Raw genomic sequence first — 18,902 nt, 5'->3', positions numbered from 1 at the left:
AGGACAAACTTAGGACAGGCAACTGTCACTGCATTCAGCAAGCATCTACTTGGAGGGACAGGTAAAGGCGGGTGAGACAAAGGAGGCAACATGGGCAGCCAGGTATTCCCTCTTTTAGGAGTCAGCAGCTTCCTTCTCATAGACCAGCTACTAGTCACCTGTTCCCAGTTTGCATCCTAGCTAGCTTTCTGTGCACTGCTGCCAGGAGGCTTAACTGGCCAAAAATGCATGCATCTGTGGCACTGCAGATACTTCCATTAACTTATGTGTACTGAAAGATGTAGGAGTAAGTTCTGGTTCCATGTTTATGTTCTACAATGTGAACAAGTGGCATCTTTTGGAAGGTGAAAAGGTAAAGGTCAAGTGTGGAGTCTGAACTCAGCTAGTGGGCTGAAGTGGCACTAAAGGAAAGTAAATAAAATGCACTGTACCTGCTGTAGTGTGCATTTAGATATAGTGTTAGAGAACCAACATATTTTTCAGAGTGATAGGAAATCATAGGCTGTGTTAACAGGCAGCAGAGGTTTTCTTCTATTTCCTTAGCATTGGGAACAGCACCAGACATTGCTGAGCAGTATTCATGTGAAAACTTGCAGATAAGTCCAGTGCAGTACTGACTCTCTGAAAGCTTGTGATGGTAAGAGGCACTTGCAGCCGTTGTTTTCCCATGCTTGGACACTTCCAAGGTGGCTGCTTGCAGTTCAGCAGAGCAGATGCACACAGGTATTCAGCATGCTGGAAATGCATATGGAGGATGAAACTTCCAGTTAATACCACAGTAAATAAAGCAGGTGGTTGCAGGACTGTTGCATTTAATTCACTAACAATCACTGCAATTAGGCATTCGCTGTTCTTCCTCCCTGTTGGTTTCCATGTGGGCTTTACTGCTGAATTTAGTTGCAGAGGCCCTATGAGGTGTTAGACACAGACAAAAAATGCCTTGGATTGATCTTCAGCAGTGGGCAAACTTCAGGCATTTGTTTTTACCATGAAAAAGACCCTTAGCTTCCTGGTGTTTGGTTTATCTTTCCTTGGATAATAAAAAGCCAAGAGGTTTGCTGTAAGAGCAAGACTGCATTTTCTGGGTTTTACTCCAAGGCACTCAGCTGTGAGCAAGCTTTTCACACATCTTGGAGCAATCTGCACACTGGGTGCCTTGCTATGGTACAGTGCTTTAATACTAAGAGGTTTTCTTTCCTTTTCACTAAAGCATATTTGTTGTGTAGTTGAAATAGATTGTGCAGCTCAAGTGTGAGCTAGAGCATCCTTTAGGAAAAAAAGAAGTATTTGAGGTATCCTTTGTAGAGGAGAAAGTATTAAAAGTGTTTCTGAGTGAAATAAATCTGAAAGAAACAGGATTTTTTATTGCAGTGGAGGTCGTTATCTTCCATTATGTTTAATATTTTGCTGGAGATATGCTAAATAGTGTCTGAATCATTAATAAATAGGTTTCTTTAGAACCATTTATCTGATTGAATTTCTGTGATTTCGTAAGCTGGAAGCTTATAAATAATCTCTTTAAATGCCTTTGTAAACAAGTGTGTTTTAATTAGTACAGAGTTATCTTTGGTAGCTTACAAAAAGTCTTGTAGAGCTGTAAATATGTAATTCCTGACACTTTATTAAAGTGTTACCTTAAAGAGGAGCGAGGCAAGTATGCTTGAGTACCAGCTTCTACTAAGCAGAGTTGGGTATATAATTACATGATTACCAACATTGCATATGTGGCCATGATATCCAGGACTACACAAAATAATATGAATATATTAAATTTTCAGTACCATTAAAACAATTTGCAGCAAAATTCTGTCACCACTTACGGGGGGACTGTGCACAGAATAAAAAGAGCTACAGCCCTTAAAAGATGTTGCCTTGTTGTGTCAAGCTCCAGGAAGAAGGGATTGAAGCTGGTATCAGGAGGCAGGCAGAGTTTCTCGCCCTCGTTTTACCTTGGTGACAGGTGAACCCTGAAGTCACACTGGGGAAGTTTTTACTGCTACATTTCTGCATTTTTAAAAAACTTTGGAGTAATGATGTTTATGAGTAACGATGCTGTCAGTGTTCATCCTGATCCAGTGCATGTCACATAGTATCCTGAGCTTCTCTTTGCTGATTCTGTCTAAAACTCAAGTGTTCCCTGTACGCAGGTATTTGCATTTCATAAATAAATCTGTGAAGAGTCTTCCTGTAAAAACATGACTGTCTTACAACTGCAGTTAGCTCACTTCTGTATTTTATGCTGAATTTCATGTCTGGCAGGGAGATAAAATCACTTTGCTTTAAGGAGGGAACACAGCCATTAGTTCACTGCTGGTGTCTCTGACCCAGAGTTGTGGTCTTGGGCCAGACTGTTTTGGTTCACAGTGTATCTGGATAACATTTGACTCCAGAAGTGAATTTTTGGTGCAGAGATTCTTCTCTGACTTTACCCTATGCACATTATTAAGCCAGATTACACAGTCCTTATGCAACAATGAAAAATTTAGTAACTGCTCTATATTTAAACGTTTGTGTATTAACTTCATTGCACAGCACCAGGATAGGTTTGAATGTGGAAAAAAAAGTGAAACGTTAGAGAAGGAATCTGAAAGGCTTAGGTAACTCTGTCCAGTTTATGACAATGTGTCTTCTAGATTAATTTCAAATATGTTTCTGTTCTTTGAAGTGGGGGTTTAGTTTTGTTATGTTTGTACTGAATTTGCCTTGTGATAGGGTGTGATGCTGTCTGGTTTTTGGACAAAAATGGTTAATGTACAGAAATGACAAATTTTTAATTTTTACATCTGTTTCAAATCTATTGCTTATTCTCAGTGGTGTGGCTTGTAGTGATTGCATTGCTTGAGTTTGATCTCTAGTGCCCTTTTCTTTTCAGAAGAGCACCAAATAAATATATCTAGCAGTTGATTCAAGGGTATGTCAACCTCCTGTACACAGAGCTAGTTTAGTGGAGTAAAATTGGGACATCTGAAACACAGACACATGTTCAGTCACACAAGTGTTTTTAGCACTAAGGTACCCTACAGAAAGCACAGTTAGGGCCTGCTTGTGAGGCCAGCATTGTTTCATGCCTGCTTCAGTGGTGCACTGTGGTGAGGGGGCTGTGCATGTGGAAGCAACAACATCATGTCTAACCCTGCCAACTGCTGCAGCTAGCATGAAGGGAAATTCAGGGTATGCAGTGTGGGAATACAGACATTTAGTGGCTTTTTGGTCATTTCCTAACCTTCCAGATCCTTCCTCCATCAGCTGGAGATGCTGCATGTCTAAGATGCCAGTATGGCCAGGGCAGCTCCATTGCCAGACTGAGCAATCTGCTAGTAGCAGGGAGCAGGTGTGGACCAGACAGAACTGTTCTGGGACTTCCCACAGGATGACAGAATGCTGATAGAGTTGCTCCTTCCTTTCTACAGCCAGCTCTGGGTCAGCAGAGAATGGGTACATGTGAGAGTCATTCTTGTGCTCCGTGGGGGCAGTGGAGTGAGACCTGGAGGATGTGCAAGGTGAACGCTTGTCTTTGAATTGACTTCTCTGTAGTGAGTTTTATGCTCTTGCTCACAATTATTCAGAAACAGATGAGCATGGCCTTTCTGACACTTTCAGCAAGTGACCTCTGGCAGTCAGGGACACGATGCCAGCAGTGGGAACTGTTTATCTTTGGATGCAGCTTCCAGGAAATGCCCATCCCGTGCTACCTACCATAAACATGTGGAGGGCTGTTGGAAGCTTGTCTGCAGGGAGTGCCCAGCTGAGGTGGCAGGATGGGCAAGCACACATTTCACAGGAACTCAATACTGTCACCCAGTATGATGAGTGTCTGTGGCCATTTAATGTCACCAGGTCTGGCTGAGGCATGCCATGCTGAGGACTGAGCAGCTCATTTGGGATATGCACCTTGCCTTTGCAGCTGGCTTTGTGCAGCTCAGTGGCCTCTAAATAAAGCTTGTAGATTTATACTTGAATGGTTTAGGAAGCACACCTTTGCTGCTGTCAAAAAACTGTGCAGCCACTGCTTGAACGGCTATCTGCTGTCTGCCTGGCTGCAGGCCATTTCTCTCTGCTGTGCTGGACCTGACAAAGCCCTGGAGAGCCCCTGTGGAAAGGCTGCAGTGGATCAGGTCACTCCACAAACCTACCAGCAGTCTGTCAGTCAGAGTGGCACATGTTTATGCCACACAGCTGTGGGTGTTTTGCTGGTACATGAATGGGAGCAATCTTGTGAGTCAAATGCTGAAGGGTTACAGGCAATCTTGGGTTTACATGTTCATAGACATCAGTGTGTGTCTGTGAATGTTTGTGGCTCTGTCTGGGTAAATCTTTAAGAACCTCCAAGGTTCCTGCCTTTCTGGGCAACCTATTGTGGTTGTTCACCACTGCCCCAATAAAAAATTTGTTTCCCAATGTCCACACTGAACCTCTGAATCCACAGCCATTGCCTTTTGTTGTATTATTTAGCCCTACAGAGAAGTATTTTGTTCCCATTGCAACTGCCTGTCAAGTAGTTTTAGGAATTTCTTGGAGTTGTTGCAGTTTCCTTGGAATGAAGATTATCCAGGGTGAACAATGGACTTTCTTGTTTCTTTTTTTTCCCTGCATCTTAGTATTCCATTTCTTGGTGTGCTACTTGGATTTCCATCTGGGATTTCATATATGCAGCAAAGCTTATTGCCTATTATTTAATAGACTCATTTAACACAATTATGAAATTGATTAGGGTCAAAGATCTTAATATACCTTTGTATGGCAGCCCTTTCTTTGAGCAGTGGTGAACCTGCCTTTTCACAGTCAAACACTTGAGCAAACTGGAGTCTCCAAGGACTAGAGTCAGTGAGTGGTTTTCCTGTGATGGTCTTCTGGTGGATGTCCTTGTTCTGTAGGAAAAGTCTTGATAGCCCCTTTTTGCTGCTTTGTCCCTCCATGCTGTGGGGCTCCAGGGTTCATTCTGCCATGGGCTCTGAAAGCCCTGCCTCTGCTGCTCATCGTGGCTTACGTGGATTCAAAACCAGTTTAAGGCAGTTCCTGCTGGTAGCCTTTGGGTCACTTGTCAGCAGGTGGCTTTGTCCTCTATGTGAATGTGAGGAACCACCAGACAGCTGCTACTCATGGCCCCTGCCCTGGAATGCTGACCAGCCTGGGCTTATCAAGCATTAGGAGAGCCGTAAAGCAGACTCAGAGGACCCTGCTGTGAACCTGCTTATGGGGAAACACTGGAGGCTTGAACATCTGAAAGCCCTTTAAGATCTGGCACAAAGGACAATGGGATAAATCAGACTGGGCACCCATGCACCTCTCCATATGTGGAGCTACACCCAAAACAGAGAGCTGTAGGCTTGATTTGGATTTTGGATGGCATTTTTTAGATCCCTGCCTTCCCAGATGAAATCAGTATCAGTGATAAGGGAGATATTTCTGTGCATCCACCTGAGGTGAGGAAATTGCCCTTTTCTGTCAGCTCTGGTGTCCAGGCAGAAACCACACTGGGGTTGGGAGCTGGAGCAGAACATAATTACCCAACTTCAACCATGTTTCATGCACAGAGACTGTTACCCTGTTGCTCTGACACCAGGCTGCTTTTTTTTTTTTTTTCCCTTTCTTTTTGTTATTTTTTTAGGTGGAATTTAAGGCGTGAGCACTAAAACACAAAGCAGCTCTGGCTGTGATTACCTCTGCGAGTGCCTTTCCCTCCTCCTGTGGTCACAGGCAGCCGAGGAAAAGCAAAAGCTGTCAGGTCCCTGCAGAAAAAGAGAGAAATTAGTGCTGGCAGAGTCTGTACGAGACAACTTATCTGCTGTGAAGTTTGAGTCCCTTGTTCCTGCTGGTGTGATCTGTTAACGTAACACGCCTGAAATGTTTTCTTACATTCTTACAGTTTTTTTCTAAGATGTGCAAGATGAAAAACGTGGGGATATTTACTCCAGTGCTAGAGGAGTTGTGGTGGGCTGGTTTTCTTTTTGTACATTCACAATCTATCCCATTGATTATAAAATACAAATTAGTCATGTAAACATGTCTGCATTTATGTAAAGATCTATGTAAAGCTTATGCTTTAAAATCTGTAATGGATTCATAGGTCTTGAGTAATTGGATGAAAGAAAAAGTCCTTTTAAGAAAAAAAAGGTGAAGATAGAGGAGGTCTTTCAGCAAGTGTGTTTATACATTTACTGCTATCAGCATCAGCTGGTAGTACTGGAAAAGCCTTAAAGGAGTTTTGTTAATATTCAGCCCTTTTAATTCTTCTCACTGGTCACTTAAAAATACTCTTCTTAGATTTAGTCCCATGTTCTTCATGGCACTTCTGTAAAGTCCTGCCCTACTGGGCTGGCAGGTAACATAAAAGAGTTTGTGCTTTAAAAAGGCACACAGCCATGCCCCTGAACCTTGGTGATATTTCTGTGAACTCCCCAGTTGATGGCAAGGAAGTGCACTAAAGCCTTGCTTTCTTCTCCCTGTGGCAAGCAGACTTTCCTCAAATAGTAAGAGGCAGATAAGTTTAGTATGTAGTCCAGTTTCATTAATGTTTTCCAGAATTAATACTAAGTAAATCTCAGCTCAACAGTTCTGTATATTCCTTATCAGACTTTTAATGGCTCCAAGTATACTGCTCATTCAATTTCTAGGTGTTTACCTCTCTATTTACTATTTGGTACCATTCTTCTCCTCTTCCTTCCCATATGCTCCTTCATCTTCAGTCCCCACTTTCTTGTCATCAGTCTAAGTACAGTTGCCCAAGTTGGGCTGAGTGAAACAGGCTCATGTGGGTATGTTCAGAGGCCATCTAGAAAACAAAATAATTATTTGGATTTAGTCCCTGACACAAGTTTTTGTATTTAAAGTGCAACTACCCCAGGTAGTTGTTAGAGATTACAGATGCAGAAATAAAAAATTGCCTCATTAAGATTTTCTGTTTACCAGTAGTCCCTAATTTGGGTATTTCACTATTTTAAAGATTAATATCCCAGTTTAAGGTAGCAGCCTGATGATCTGATGGGGATATTTTTGTGAATACTTCGGCCAGTCTTTGTTGGTGTTGTTTAAATAAAAGCATTTGGATGCTTAAGTTTAGAGCCGTGTATTTAAAAACAAACCCCAAACCTAAACAAAAAGTCTGTCATCAATTTTCTCTTGTAAATCACATTTTTTACCAAAAATCCTTCTTCCCTAAGTGGCTTGAAATAAAAATTTAAAATTTTATGGAAATGCTTTGTGGTTTCTTAGCTAGTACGCTGCTGACATTTATAGGCAGGCAGAATTAAATGTGTGAGTATGCAGTCATTACTGTTCTGTATTAGTTCTGTTTTGCTTTGGGTTTTTCACTGTTAATTCTCAGGTTGTTTTCACATTGCACTAATCTTTCCAATTACAAATGTTCAATTTGTCATTTGGTGCATATTAAATCCTGCTGAAGTGTGTTTGTGCCCCAGAGTGTTTGTCCATTTCGAACACTGATGGCTGGACTGTGTTTCTGAACTCATTGTTCAAAAGAAAGTTCCTTCTCGACCAGAAGTGTTGAATTCCCTGCAGTGTTTGTTTCCCTCATGCAGCATCAAGCAAATTTGAAAAAGATGATTATTCACCTCACACTTGGGATCTGCTTCAGTTCCTCTTATGGCTGTGAGGGCAATGTCAGCTCCAGGTCAGGGCTTTGCTCAGCCTGTAACAGGCTGGCAGAAAGGAGGATAGTAGTTATTCATGGAAGCACTTCCACATCCATTTCTCATTGCAGAACTGTGTGGATTCCTGTTCAAGGGCTGTGAATTAAAACCAGGAGAGATTTTCTTTAGGATGTACCTGCAGAAACACACTCCCATGAGGTTCTTTGGTTGGCCACTGCCTTGTTTTGGTTAGGTCAAGCAACTCTTCCATAGACTGTTGTATTGCCAGCTGCTTTCTAGTTTGGAAAACATTTGTAGAAATAGTACTTTGTTCATCCTCTTTTTACTGATAGATGTGGCAGTGGGACAGGAGAGATTGTTGAGAGCAGCAGTAGCAATAGTTGCAAGGGAGTAACAGAGAAAGCAGGAGCCTGTTGTTGAGGAATATGGCTGGGAGTGTTTCTTCTTGTGTGTTTATAATAAACACAGTGCAGTGAGAGGAAGAATTGTCTCTTTCTGGGGGGACTGTGGGTCGGTAGAAGGGAGGAGAAAGGGCATCAGGGCCTCCCTGTAAAATACATTGAGAAACCATGGCTGGAAACAGCTCTGAGCTGTGAAGAGCTGCATGGATGCCCTTGGCTTGCATAGCTGGAGTGTGTCCTATTGCAGCAGGCAGGGATAGGAATGGGGAGAGGAGGATCAGGCTCTGCAGCTGCCCACAGCTCTGTCTGTGCCTGCAGAAATCACTGCATTGGAGCAAAATCCCAGGTTTTTTGCCTTACCCAGCCACAGGTTGAATGTGCAGCCTTGCCTGAATGTCTGAGATCTCTGAGCATACTCCCCTTTGGTTAAGATGGGACTGACCAGGCCAAGCAAACTGCTCTGAAATACAGGTATGAGCCTCCTGTCTGAGTGTGCCAAGCAGCATTACTGCATTTCAAGTGACCTTTCAGTCTGAAACCTTGCCAAAGGGAGGGGAAAGGAAGCCACGGTTGACTCGAGTTCTGCACAGAGATCCTGCAAACAGATGGTGTTTGCATATAGGAGATTCTGTTCGGTGCAACTCCACTACAACTCTTGGTTTTTAATGATTGCAGGCGGGCTAAACTCCGGCTATATTTGGAACAGCTAAAACAGCTTGTGCCTCTCGGGCCGGACAGCACCAGACACACCACTCTAAGTCTGTTGAAAAGAGCTAAGATGCATATCAAGGTAAAAACATTCATCCATGTTTTTATTTCTCTTTCAAGGGAGAATCTTCCAGAATGTGTATCCATAGAGAGGAAACAAATTTTCACACAAAATCCATATCCATATGTCCAATCTTCTGGATTTATTGGCCTTTATTACTTGCAGGGATTTCAGTCACAGTGTCAAAGTTAGTGTTTTGAAATTTAGCATCTCAGATATATAAAACAGTGGTTTTGTGATTTCTTAGTTGCCAACTAGTGTATTTAATGATTTACACTAGAATTTAAAAAAATTTGTAAAAGCTATTCTTTGATTAATATATTTATTTTTAAGAACTGTGCAAAGTAGCATTGTACTGCATTTACTAAAAAGTAAGAAGCCAGATCCATTAATGATGAAAAAAATTATGGAATCAAAAATATCATGTCTATTAGTGAGCCTTACCCCATCAACATTTTGTTGACCAGATTCTCATTTAAATGAAACAAAAAATTAAATGCAATCTCCTGTTCGTTGCTGCTCCCCTTGTTACAAGTTTAAAACAAAAAACAGCCTTAAATCTCACCTATGATCCAGCAGCAGTGCAGGTTCTGCATTTGCACAGGTAATTCAAAGGAAATTATTCCTCAGGCCTTCTCTCTCCAAAGACATCTTCACTCCCATTTTCACTGTCATTGTTTTCAGGGAACAGGGTTATATGCAGAAATAAGACAAAGAGGCATTCAAATGTAAAAGTTAAAGAACAGGTTTCTGCTGCTGTGTCCAGGACTGTAATTACTCATCTGGCATTTTTTCAGTGTTACAGAGAAGCAGGTCAAGAAAAGTGTCAGGCAAAATTGAACACTGCCAGTAATGTTGGAATATTTTGGAGCACATCCTGCTGATGCACAGCTTTAAGATTCACTGCTGTTACAGAAGTGGGTGTGATTCATATGAAGAAATAAAGATTAATTTAAGCAAAACCATTCTTGTGAACAAGTTTACAGAGCTACTTTTTCAACACTTCTAAGCACATTTACTCCAGCTGGGCAACCCCTGTTTTTACCATTTGAGATTTTGGCCTCTTGTTTATAATTGAGGCTAACATGCATGAAAGGCACTGCATGTGGTTTTTGTCTTGGGCTGCCCCCCTATGATGGGCTTATGCATACAAATTGAAGAAGTGTTTTTACAAGTGGCGAGTGTGCGAGATTAGCCCTGTAGTTACCATTTCAGCTGCTGATAAAAAAAGCTGGGAACAGATTCTTTCCAGATCTGTCTTGCACAGCACCCAGTACTCGTCTTCTGAAAACCGAGACTGAAGTTTAACTTGCTTTTTAAGATTTTAACTGAACCTGTCCAAACTGGGTTAGCATTTAATTGCTCCCCTTTGTCAGGTCAGCTCCCTCCCCTGCCCTGCCAGAGCTTGCCCGTGCCCGGCTGGCATTTTGAGCACAGTCATTAGTTCTCAACTTTCCACACATGCACGCCCCCCCATATATTGAGATCTGCTCTGAAAGACTGGATGGTTTTGAATCCTAGATATGAATCACTGAGTTCTTTCCTAAAATAGTTGTTAGAGTTCGGGATTGCAGCCAGGAAAATACAGGAAAAGGAAGTCTGATCAATTGGGCACATTTGGTTTGTTGTGTACATGGATGTACCAACCCCTTTTCCTATTATAACATTGTGTATCCACCTATGATGATTATCTGCAGTGTATTGCCTGGGAGGGGGCTTAAAACGTGGCAGAAGAAGGTAGATTTCATTGAGCCAGGAAACTGCCCCATTCAAGGGTGTCAATTATTTTTTCAAACACTTTTATTTCAGGCTTGCATGGGAACAGCAAGATCTCTGAAAGGGTTTTGCTTGTGTTTTGCTGTGCACTGTCCCGGCCTGCTCTCCTCAGAAAACCAAGCCTAGGTTCATTCAGACGGCAGGGAGGAAACTTCAGCAGCTGTATTCACTCCCTGCACATCTCCTAAATCTCAGTGATCATGTAAACACAGCTCACAGAGAAATCTGCTCACTCTTATGAGTGCTTTTACTGCTGCAACCTGTAATTTACTGCATCAGATAGATATTTTTTTAATAATAAAAGGTGTTTTGATTTGTGTATCCTTCATGCTTTTAATCCCATCATACTCCTACAAATTTTTCCCTAATTATGCAGTCAGTTTTTTTAAATGGCTAGCTGTGATTTGGAGAAGGGCTCAGTTCAAATACAAAAAGGTACTTTATTCCTGTTACTGTATTGGGACCAACAGCGCAGCACATTTCACCGCGTGTGAAGCATTCTTTTTATTGGCAAAATTAATACCTGCTTTTATTCTGTCAGAGGGGAGATTTTAGGTAGATATGCGAAGGATCCTTTCACAGGCTGTTTGCCGAGAAATTCTGAATTAATACCACTGACTTTGTAGATGATATCACAGAATTATCATACTTGCTCTGGAGAAGGAAAGGAAAAAAAGGGCAAGAATAAAGAGAGTTGTTAGTAAATTCCTCCTTCTATATATAATTAATGCTGCTTATTGTTAATGAAGCTTTTTAAATGCTAAAATTTTCCATGGCCTGCGGTAGGAGGGAGAACATTCAGAGGCTCATGATGGTTCCTTTATGGTGATAGGTGAAGTAAGAGACTCATCTAAAGATGCATTATGTTCTCACTGAAACCTGAGCTGTGCTCGAGCTATCAAAGATGATGCTGGTTTCGCCTGATAAAATGATTTAAATATTCCCCACAACCAAGGCAACAATAATTTGGTCTTAGCCAGGGAATGTCTACTAGTGGCAAGAGAGTCTCTGAGGGATTTTTTTTAAAAATTATTATTATTTTTTCCTCTGTAACCATATATCTTACCATGAAATAAATTCAGCCTGCTAAAATTGTACTGACCTCTACAGAATGCTAACTAAAAAATCAAAATTTTAGATTTAATTTTAACTTTATATTAATTAATTAAAATACTTAAATTGCTTTCCAATTCCTGTTTACCAGAAGACCTTAAGTTACTTATGCTTTGACATGGGTACAAACTGTCAGCTTACTGTGTTTGTCTCCCTTTAAGAAATTGGAAGAACAGGACCGAAAAGCTCTAAATATTAAAGAACAATTGCAGCGGGAGCACCGCTACCTCAAGCGCAGATTGGAGCAGCTATCCGTGCAGGGCATGGAGCGAATCCGCACTGACAGCATGGGATCAACAATATCCACTGACTCTGAACAAGGTAACTGAGCCAGGGCTTCCCCAAGGGCCTGCAGGAGCAGGAAGAACAAGGGAAGTAGGGAAACAAGGAAATGTCATTTAGAACTAAAATCAAGCTTTCAACAAAACCCAGACAAAATTATAACATAATGCGATTTGAGGAGTAAAAAATTAAGGCATCTTTTTCACATTCTTTGAAAAATGTTTTTTTTTCCTGATCAGTTTTGAAGCTGTTAATATTGTGTGTATTTTTAAAGCTATTTATCCCGCATGTGTTTTTGCCAGTTTTTTTAACAATTACCATTTAATGTTTTGAATTTTTAGTGTAATTATTGGTAAAGCTGGCATAATATTTGCTCATGGGAAAAAAAAAATCTTATTTAGCCTAATTCATTTGTGTAAACAAATTATTTCCACATCATTTATTGTGAAATTTGAAAACATTTTCTGTGCAACGATCACCAAGGGTTCTGTGCATTTGGTTCTCATTGGAGACAGCTTGTCAAGCTGGCTGTTGCCATTTCTTACTTTCCCATTTGGAAGTTTTTCTGGGCAGAGCAGTTGCCGAGGCTGGCTGTTTCAGGGCCCAGGGGGGTTGAGTGGTCGGTCTTGGGGCAGTTACCTGGGGACAGGTGGTCACACCATGGGCAGCCAACACCTGTGTGGTTGGAATTACCATGGACAGTTCTGCAGTACAACAGCCTCTGAGGGCCAGCTTTTTTCTAAATCAGTGTCTGTGTGCAGGTTGGAACAGTTCTGGGACAGCATTTGGTGTTGATGTCATGCAATATATTTATGTGGCTGAGGACACAAGGGATTTTAATCTCAGGTGGACAAGATGATCCTTTCCTCAGGAATTACTGTGCCAGTTATTTTTTTTTTTAATTATTGCAACTGAAGTGTGATTCGGGTGTTGATTGACACTGGCGCATGACCAGTTGCTACAACTTTCTGAAAATGTGCCTTCTTATGTTTTCTTTAGAAGTAGACATTGAAGGAATGGAGTTTACTCCAGGGGAAATGGACAGTATTGGAAGTGCCAGTGATGCTGAAGACCACTACAGTTTGCAGAGCGGTTCGAGTGACGGAGGTTACACACATTCCCGCAGACTGAATGCCAGGCTCTCATAGTGCCTGAGTTACCCGCTCAACTCAGGACCATCTGACTGAAGCACTTATATATGAATATTCCAGAGGTGTCAACTGCCACTCTTCCGGGAAACCCCAACCACAGTACTCTGACATGGAGGTTTCTTACCCACGGTTCCCTGCACTGTAACCACAATATTCGATATTGTAAATCATGGGTTTGCTGCAGAGAACTGTGGTTAGGTACAGTTGTGACTTAAAGCTAGCTTGATGTAGCCATCCTGCAAATTAAAGGAAATAAATTATGTCGTTCCATTCAAGAAGTATTAAATTCAAACTGTTGGAAGCATGGTGTAAGGGAGTTTGACAGTTTATTTTGATTTTGCAGAAACCATTCTCAAACACAGAAGAATAAATGAAATCTACAATGTGTTAGTGATTCAGAGATAGATACAAAAACCTGAAACTACTTCTTGTGGTATTTTTTCATTAAAAAAAAAACCAAACCCAAAACATTTTGAATGCTGTATAGTGGGCTCCGTAGAGTAAATTCTTTCAGCAGTTGTTGTTTGGGTGAAGCAGGTAGATAAATCTTCAAATCTCAAATGATCTTTAGAAAAGGTCGTATTTACAAGTCACTACTGTACTTCAAAATGGGGGAAAAGCCAGCTCTAATAATGACTTCATGTGGGATGATCTCAACTTTCTTTTGCTTTTTGTATTCAATATCCAACCAGCAGCAAATCATTCTATCCATGTTAACGGGAGCAGTAGAAAGCAACATGGCAGTTTTAACCTGTTACCGTGGAATGGATGACATTTGAAGCATTTCAGTGGTTTTATGGGTTGCTGTTTTCATTTCTTTATCTGAAGAATACAGAACTCAAGTGATCCAGTTTGTGATAGTTAATCTTTCCTTGCAAGGAAATGAAATCTCTGTTTGCTTGTATTTTTTTTCTTTTCTTCTATTTACACATGTCAATACATTTTTATGGAAGGCATGGCTTAAAATTACAGTATTCAGCTAGAAGATAATTAATTTTTTTCTTTTGCACACTATAATTGCATTTTCTATTCTTAAAAAAGTGCAAAAAAAAATTTAAATGTATGCTGTAAAACAGCAAAGTTTATTTAGTACTCATCAAGCTGTTCAGAACATATTTACCCAAATTGTAGCAATACTATGAAGATGTATTTTAATACAACTTCTGCTTAGTGAAGTCATTAGAGCTTGGCTTGCCGGGTAAGAAAAAAATGGACCAGTCTTTGCATTATCTGTTTAAAGAAGGTCTTTTAAAAAAATAAAAAAAAAAAAGAAGAAGAAAAAAAAGAAAAAAATTGAAAAAAAAAAAAGAAAAAAGCTATAAACACTTTTAGGGAAGTGATTTTAGCAAGTGTAGTCTATATTTCCTGTAAGAGATTTTGTATTATATTTTCCTAAATGTTCTCATTTACTTGTATAAGGAGGGGAATGGTACAGACCCAGACCAGAGTCTCAGGGACTCTTCACCTTTGTCATATTGTGCCTTGGTGACCATTTATGTATGCCTCTCCTTCTCATTGTTTAAAGGACAACTAAGCTTTGTTTCAAGACCCTCTGTTCAAATGGTCAGTTGTCCACCTTCTTACGGATGAAGCAGAGAGGTGTATTTATATCTTCACCCTCTCACAACTGATTCAGTGTGGCTTTAAGTAAAATCATGAAATTAGGTTTTGGTGCGAGGGTTAATTGTCTTTGTATGAGCCCTCCCTTGGATTCTTCAGCACCCAAATCTATTTTTTGTTAGCTTATAAAGTCAGGGTCTCTGTGAGACCAGCGCTCAGTGGCTTGGGAAACACAAACGTACTGTGTAAGGCTATGGGATGTCCAAATGTGGTGCCATTTTTAGCATTCAGATACAAGACCTCATGACAGACTGACCATAATGATCAAAAGCAAAGGTTCAGTTGTTCTTTCAACATCTGACATACGTGTCCTCCCTTTGGCTCTTACAACACGGAGTAGAAATATGAATACATTTTGTGGCAGCTTACAGATCCTTGTTTGCACTCTCGCTTACTGCTTGGAACTTGCCAACAAGGAAACGTATACATTTAATTTACATAACCTAATGGATGGCCACCCCTACTTTGGCTCTGGGGAGGGGCCTAAGGTTATCAACTCTGGCAGCTGAATAAGAAAACAATTAACCTTTTCTGTGATGCAGGTTTTGGTATTACATTCTATACACCTTGCATATTACTAAAATCCTCATTGTTGGGGAAAGCACACAGCAATATACTCATTGTGTGTAGCTGACAAGCAGCAGAAATTACTAGCTCCTTTGGTGCATATGTAACTAATTTCCAAATCATGGAAAAAAAAAAAAAAAGAGTTTACTTTAACACACGACTGTTAACAGGAAAAAAAAAAAAAAGAGGCTAGTATATTGTTGCTGTTCATTTATTATATAATGAACACATTCATGGATTGTAAAGTGTTTCCTTTCATGACAAGCAGCTCTTGCACAGAACCTCCTAATGAAAAGAGATTTGAAACTTACAGAAGGAAAAACGAGACTTTAAATTGAACATTATTGTACCTTAGGTCAACCTGAAATTTTCCTTTTAAAGATGAATGTGCTAACTTAATGAGTTCTTCCACGCTGGGTATCCATGGCTTTGTAGATCTTATATTTTCAATAAAAATTACTCGAATAATCTTGAGTGGAAATAAAAAGGGTTTATTTGTTTTTACTTTTTCAGTTGTTACAGCTGGAAGCTATTAATGCTGGTAAAGAAAAATGACACCATACTGCCTGTGTCATTCTCCCTCGAGCACAGCCCAATTTAAGGTGGAATTTTCAGGCACAGCCCTCGGGCAGCAGCAGCCCCCTTAGAGGCAGTGGCACAGCAGGTCCTAGGGTCAGGTTTGGGGGCTGGCCTGTCCCCCCAGCAGAGCTGCAGTCCATGGGGACGGTCGGGGCTCTGATGTTCTTTCAGGTTCTGCTGCTGAGCAGCCAGTGCAGCACTGCCTGTGGCCACAGCACCTTGGGATGCACACAGTGTTATTTTGATTATTTTTTCTCAGCTGGACACTTGTGCGTGCGCCCCGTGTGTGTGCACAAGTGTACCTGTGCCCACAGTGGCACTGCAAAAAGCAAACTGTTTGCTGCAAGATTAAATCCTGCCACCACCTTGGCAGCTCTGCCGTGCTGTCGTGACCGCGCTTTTAGCAGGCGAGGAGGTGCTGCTGCTCAGTTCATCCATTTCCTCTGCAGTTACCACATCGGAAAAGGAGTAGGGACAAGATTACAGGGCTGCTAGGTTCTTTTTCTCTGTGGAAGGGGCTCTGGAGAGATGAAGTCATCGCAAAGTTCTTTTTCTGGAGATGTAGAGGTTTGGCCTGTTTCCTGGGGGAGAAGAAAGGAAGGGCTTTCCCTTGCAGCATGCAGGTGTCAGAGGATGCACGCCTCTGCATTGCTCCTGGATTAGATCCTCCAGCTCCCTGCCTGCACTCTGGCATCACCGGAGGGAGGCACAAAAAAAAATCAGCCTAAAATTGTTAGTTCTTTCTGCATATTCTCCGCTGCAATTCAGAGGATGAATCCTCCTTCGCATCCATCCTCTCTCTGCCCAGCTTGTACCCTGCCAGGCCCATTGCAGCTGATTTATTTATCTTCTGAAAAGAGCAGGTTTGGCAGTAGAAGCTCTGCAACACATTATTAACCAGAGACTGGATCCTGTATTGTCTTCTGCAAAGAACAAACTTGGTTCAGAGTGAGTTTTAGCAGGTTAAAACAGAAATAAAAAAGCCTCCCAAAAATCCATGAGAAGGACAATTTTCCATGTCCTGTTTATAGATGAGTTTCAATCCTAATTTATTAGAATAAGATTTGGAGTTGAAAAAAATGGCATAAAATCTAACACATCTAACTTGATCTAACTTACAGAATTAAGACTGATTTCAATGATGTTTTGTTTTTGACATGGATGAGTATGGGTTCAACTATACCACATGCATATAATTCTAGAAGTAGAAAAAAAGTTACTCGTTGATCTACAAATAAGTTACGGTGGCAAACACCAGTATTCTGAGCACCTGACTGTACACTTTGCAGAACCCATTTCAGTGGGTGAACTTAAAATGCCAAAAGAGAACTGGGCAACAGAAAGAGGTGAAGTTACAAGTGTGGGCTCTGCCTGCAAACCTGCTCTGGGTGGGTACTTCTGCTTTTCCTGGAGGTACTTACAGCAGTCTCTCCTCCTGGACAAGTCATTATTTTACTATTTTGCTAACTTTTTGGCAGACTGGTAATTAGTGGTGAAATTTTTCATCCTTGCGGATCAGCCGTGTAGAAAGAAACACATTTTTGAAACGAACCACATCATCGTAGCTTTCAATTAAGTAATATTAATTTTATACCTTTAATTTTATGATGCTTCTGATAAAGGAATGTCTTCAAAACAAATTACTCTTTCATAAATCTGTTAAATTTGTTTTTTAAATGGTAGAGGCCATCGGTTATGTGTGGTATGAGCCAGTAACAGTGCTGATACTTAATCCATTAACTTACACTTTCCAAAATTGATGGAATAATAATTGAGACCCTTTAGGAACCCTTTAAGGAAAAGCTGTACTCCCTACAAATACTAATGGGGCAAACACATCAGAAATTAATTTTGTCAGCAATGAAATGAGCCAATTTGCTTAAGTGACTGTCTAAATGCACTGTTGTTAATTGGTAGCTGTAAAGAAAACATCCAAGTGTGTTCTGTAGCTACCCAGAATTAAAATGCAGGGGGTATATGAAACAGAAAAGACCATTTGGTCACCTTGGCTGTTCTCTCTGCCTGAAGTATTGTAAATAAGCCCAGGAAAGGATTCCTGGGGAGGCATCGCCAGCCAGAGGCTTGCCTCTTGGCAAAGCAGAATGAAGGTGCCCCAAGTTCACAATTCCTTTCTTTCATTTTGCACGAGAGGCATAAACTGTGGTTACACAGGATTTATGGCATTGGAAGGGTCTGTGCAGGAGGGATGTTTAAGACGAAATTTTGGTGCAGGTGAAGCACTGACTGAGAGCCTTCTGCTGCTTACTGGTAAAATTGTTACCTAAAGGTGTTAGTGAGTGGGTTCTGTGCCAGAGCCTCTGGGTCCCAGAGCCAAAGGAATGGTTCATAGTCTGTGAGATGCATTTTACTGTATGATACAGATTCATTTGTACACACGTACATGGCGCTTGCTACGTTCCGTAGCACACGGAGTATTGTGTTGTATCATTATCTCGTCATAATATAAATACAAATTTTTATACCTTTTTGTTGTGTTACTCAGGTTTTTTTTTAACTTTCATCACTTGTTTTTTGTGCATAGTGTTTCTTCTCTTCACAGTTCTTTACACATTGCAAATCTTTACATGTCAGCTTATTTCATGTCAGCTATTTCATAAGGAGCTCTCTGAGTTTTAGCAATTCAAATTAATAGCATGGTATGAAGATTGGGGTGCTACTTAGAGTTCTTTTACACACACAGGCCCATTGAAACCCCAACAGTCATTAATCTTATTTGTCTCTAACCACGGGTGCTGTATAAATTTCCACTATTACATTTCTGAAGACAAACTAACCTGTTTGCAAAGTGCAAATTGAAATGCATTAGTGTCTGTTCTAAGTAATTATACTTGAAATAATTTCAGCTTGGTACAAGACAGGGAAAAAAAAACATTAAAAGGCAGCCTACAAGTTCTGCATGTTTATTTTGACAAATATGAAAGTCACATCACAAGTGATGTGCAGCCAGACAAAAACAAGCATTTCAGCTGATGAGAGATGAGAGGAAGGACAGAGCTTAAATCCTTCTGTAAAT

General features: G+C 40.8%; 1 protein-coding gene across 2 annotated transcripts in view; it reads left to right on the top strand.

Moving 5' to 3' along the window:
* MXD4 (MAX dimerization protein 4) overlaps positions 1-15,776 on the top strand; it is a 38,825-nt gene extending 23,049 nt beyond the window's left edge. For both annotated transcript variants that reach the window (XM_038135118.1, XM_038135120.1), the window contains exons 4-6: positions 8,687-8,801; positions 11,831-11,990; positions 12,951-15,776. In XM_038135118.1, the coding sequence (XP_037991046.1) occupies positions 8,687-8,801; positions 11,831-11,990; positions 12,951-13,099 (424 nt within the window). In that variant the 3' untranslated portion in view covers positions 13,100-15,776. The remainder of the gene's footprint in view (positions 1-8,686; positions 8,802-11,830; positions 11,991-12,950) is intronic.
* Positions 15,777-18,902: the final 3,126 nt, after the last annotated feature.

The sequence above is a fragment of the Motacilla alba genome, chromosome 4 (assembly GCF_015832195.1).
Source record: "Motacilla alba alba isolate MOTALB_02 chromosome 4, Motacilla_alba_V1.0_pri, whole genome shotgun sequence".
Lineage (NCBI taxonomy): Eukaryota > Metazoa > Chordata > Aves > Passeriformes > Motacillidae > Motacilla > Motacilla alba.
This window is presented reverse-complemented; position numbering and strand designations above follow the sequence as displayed.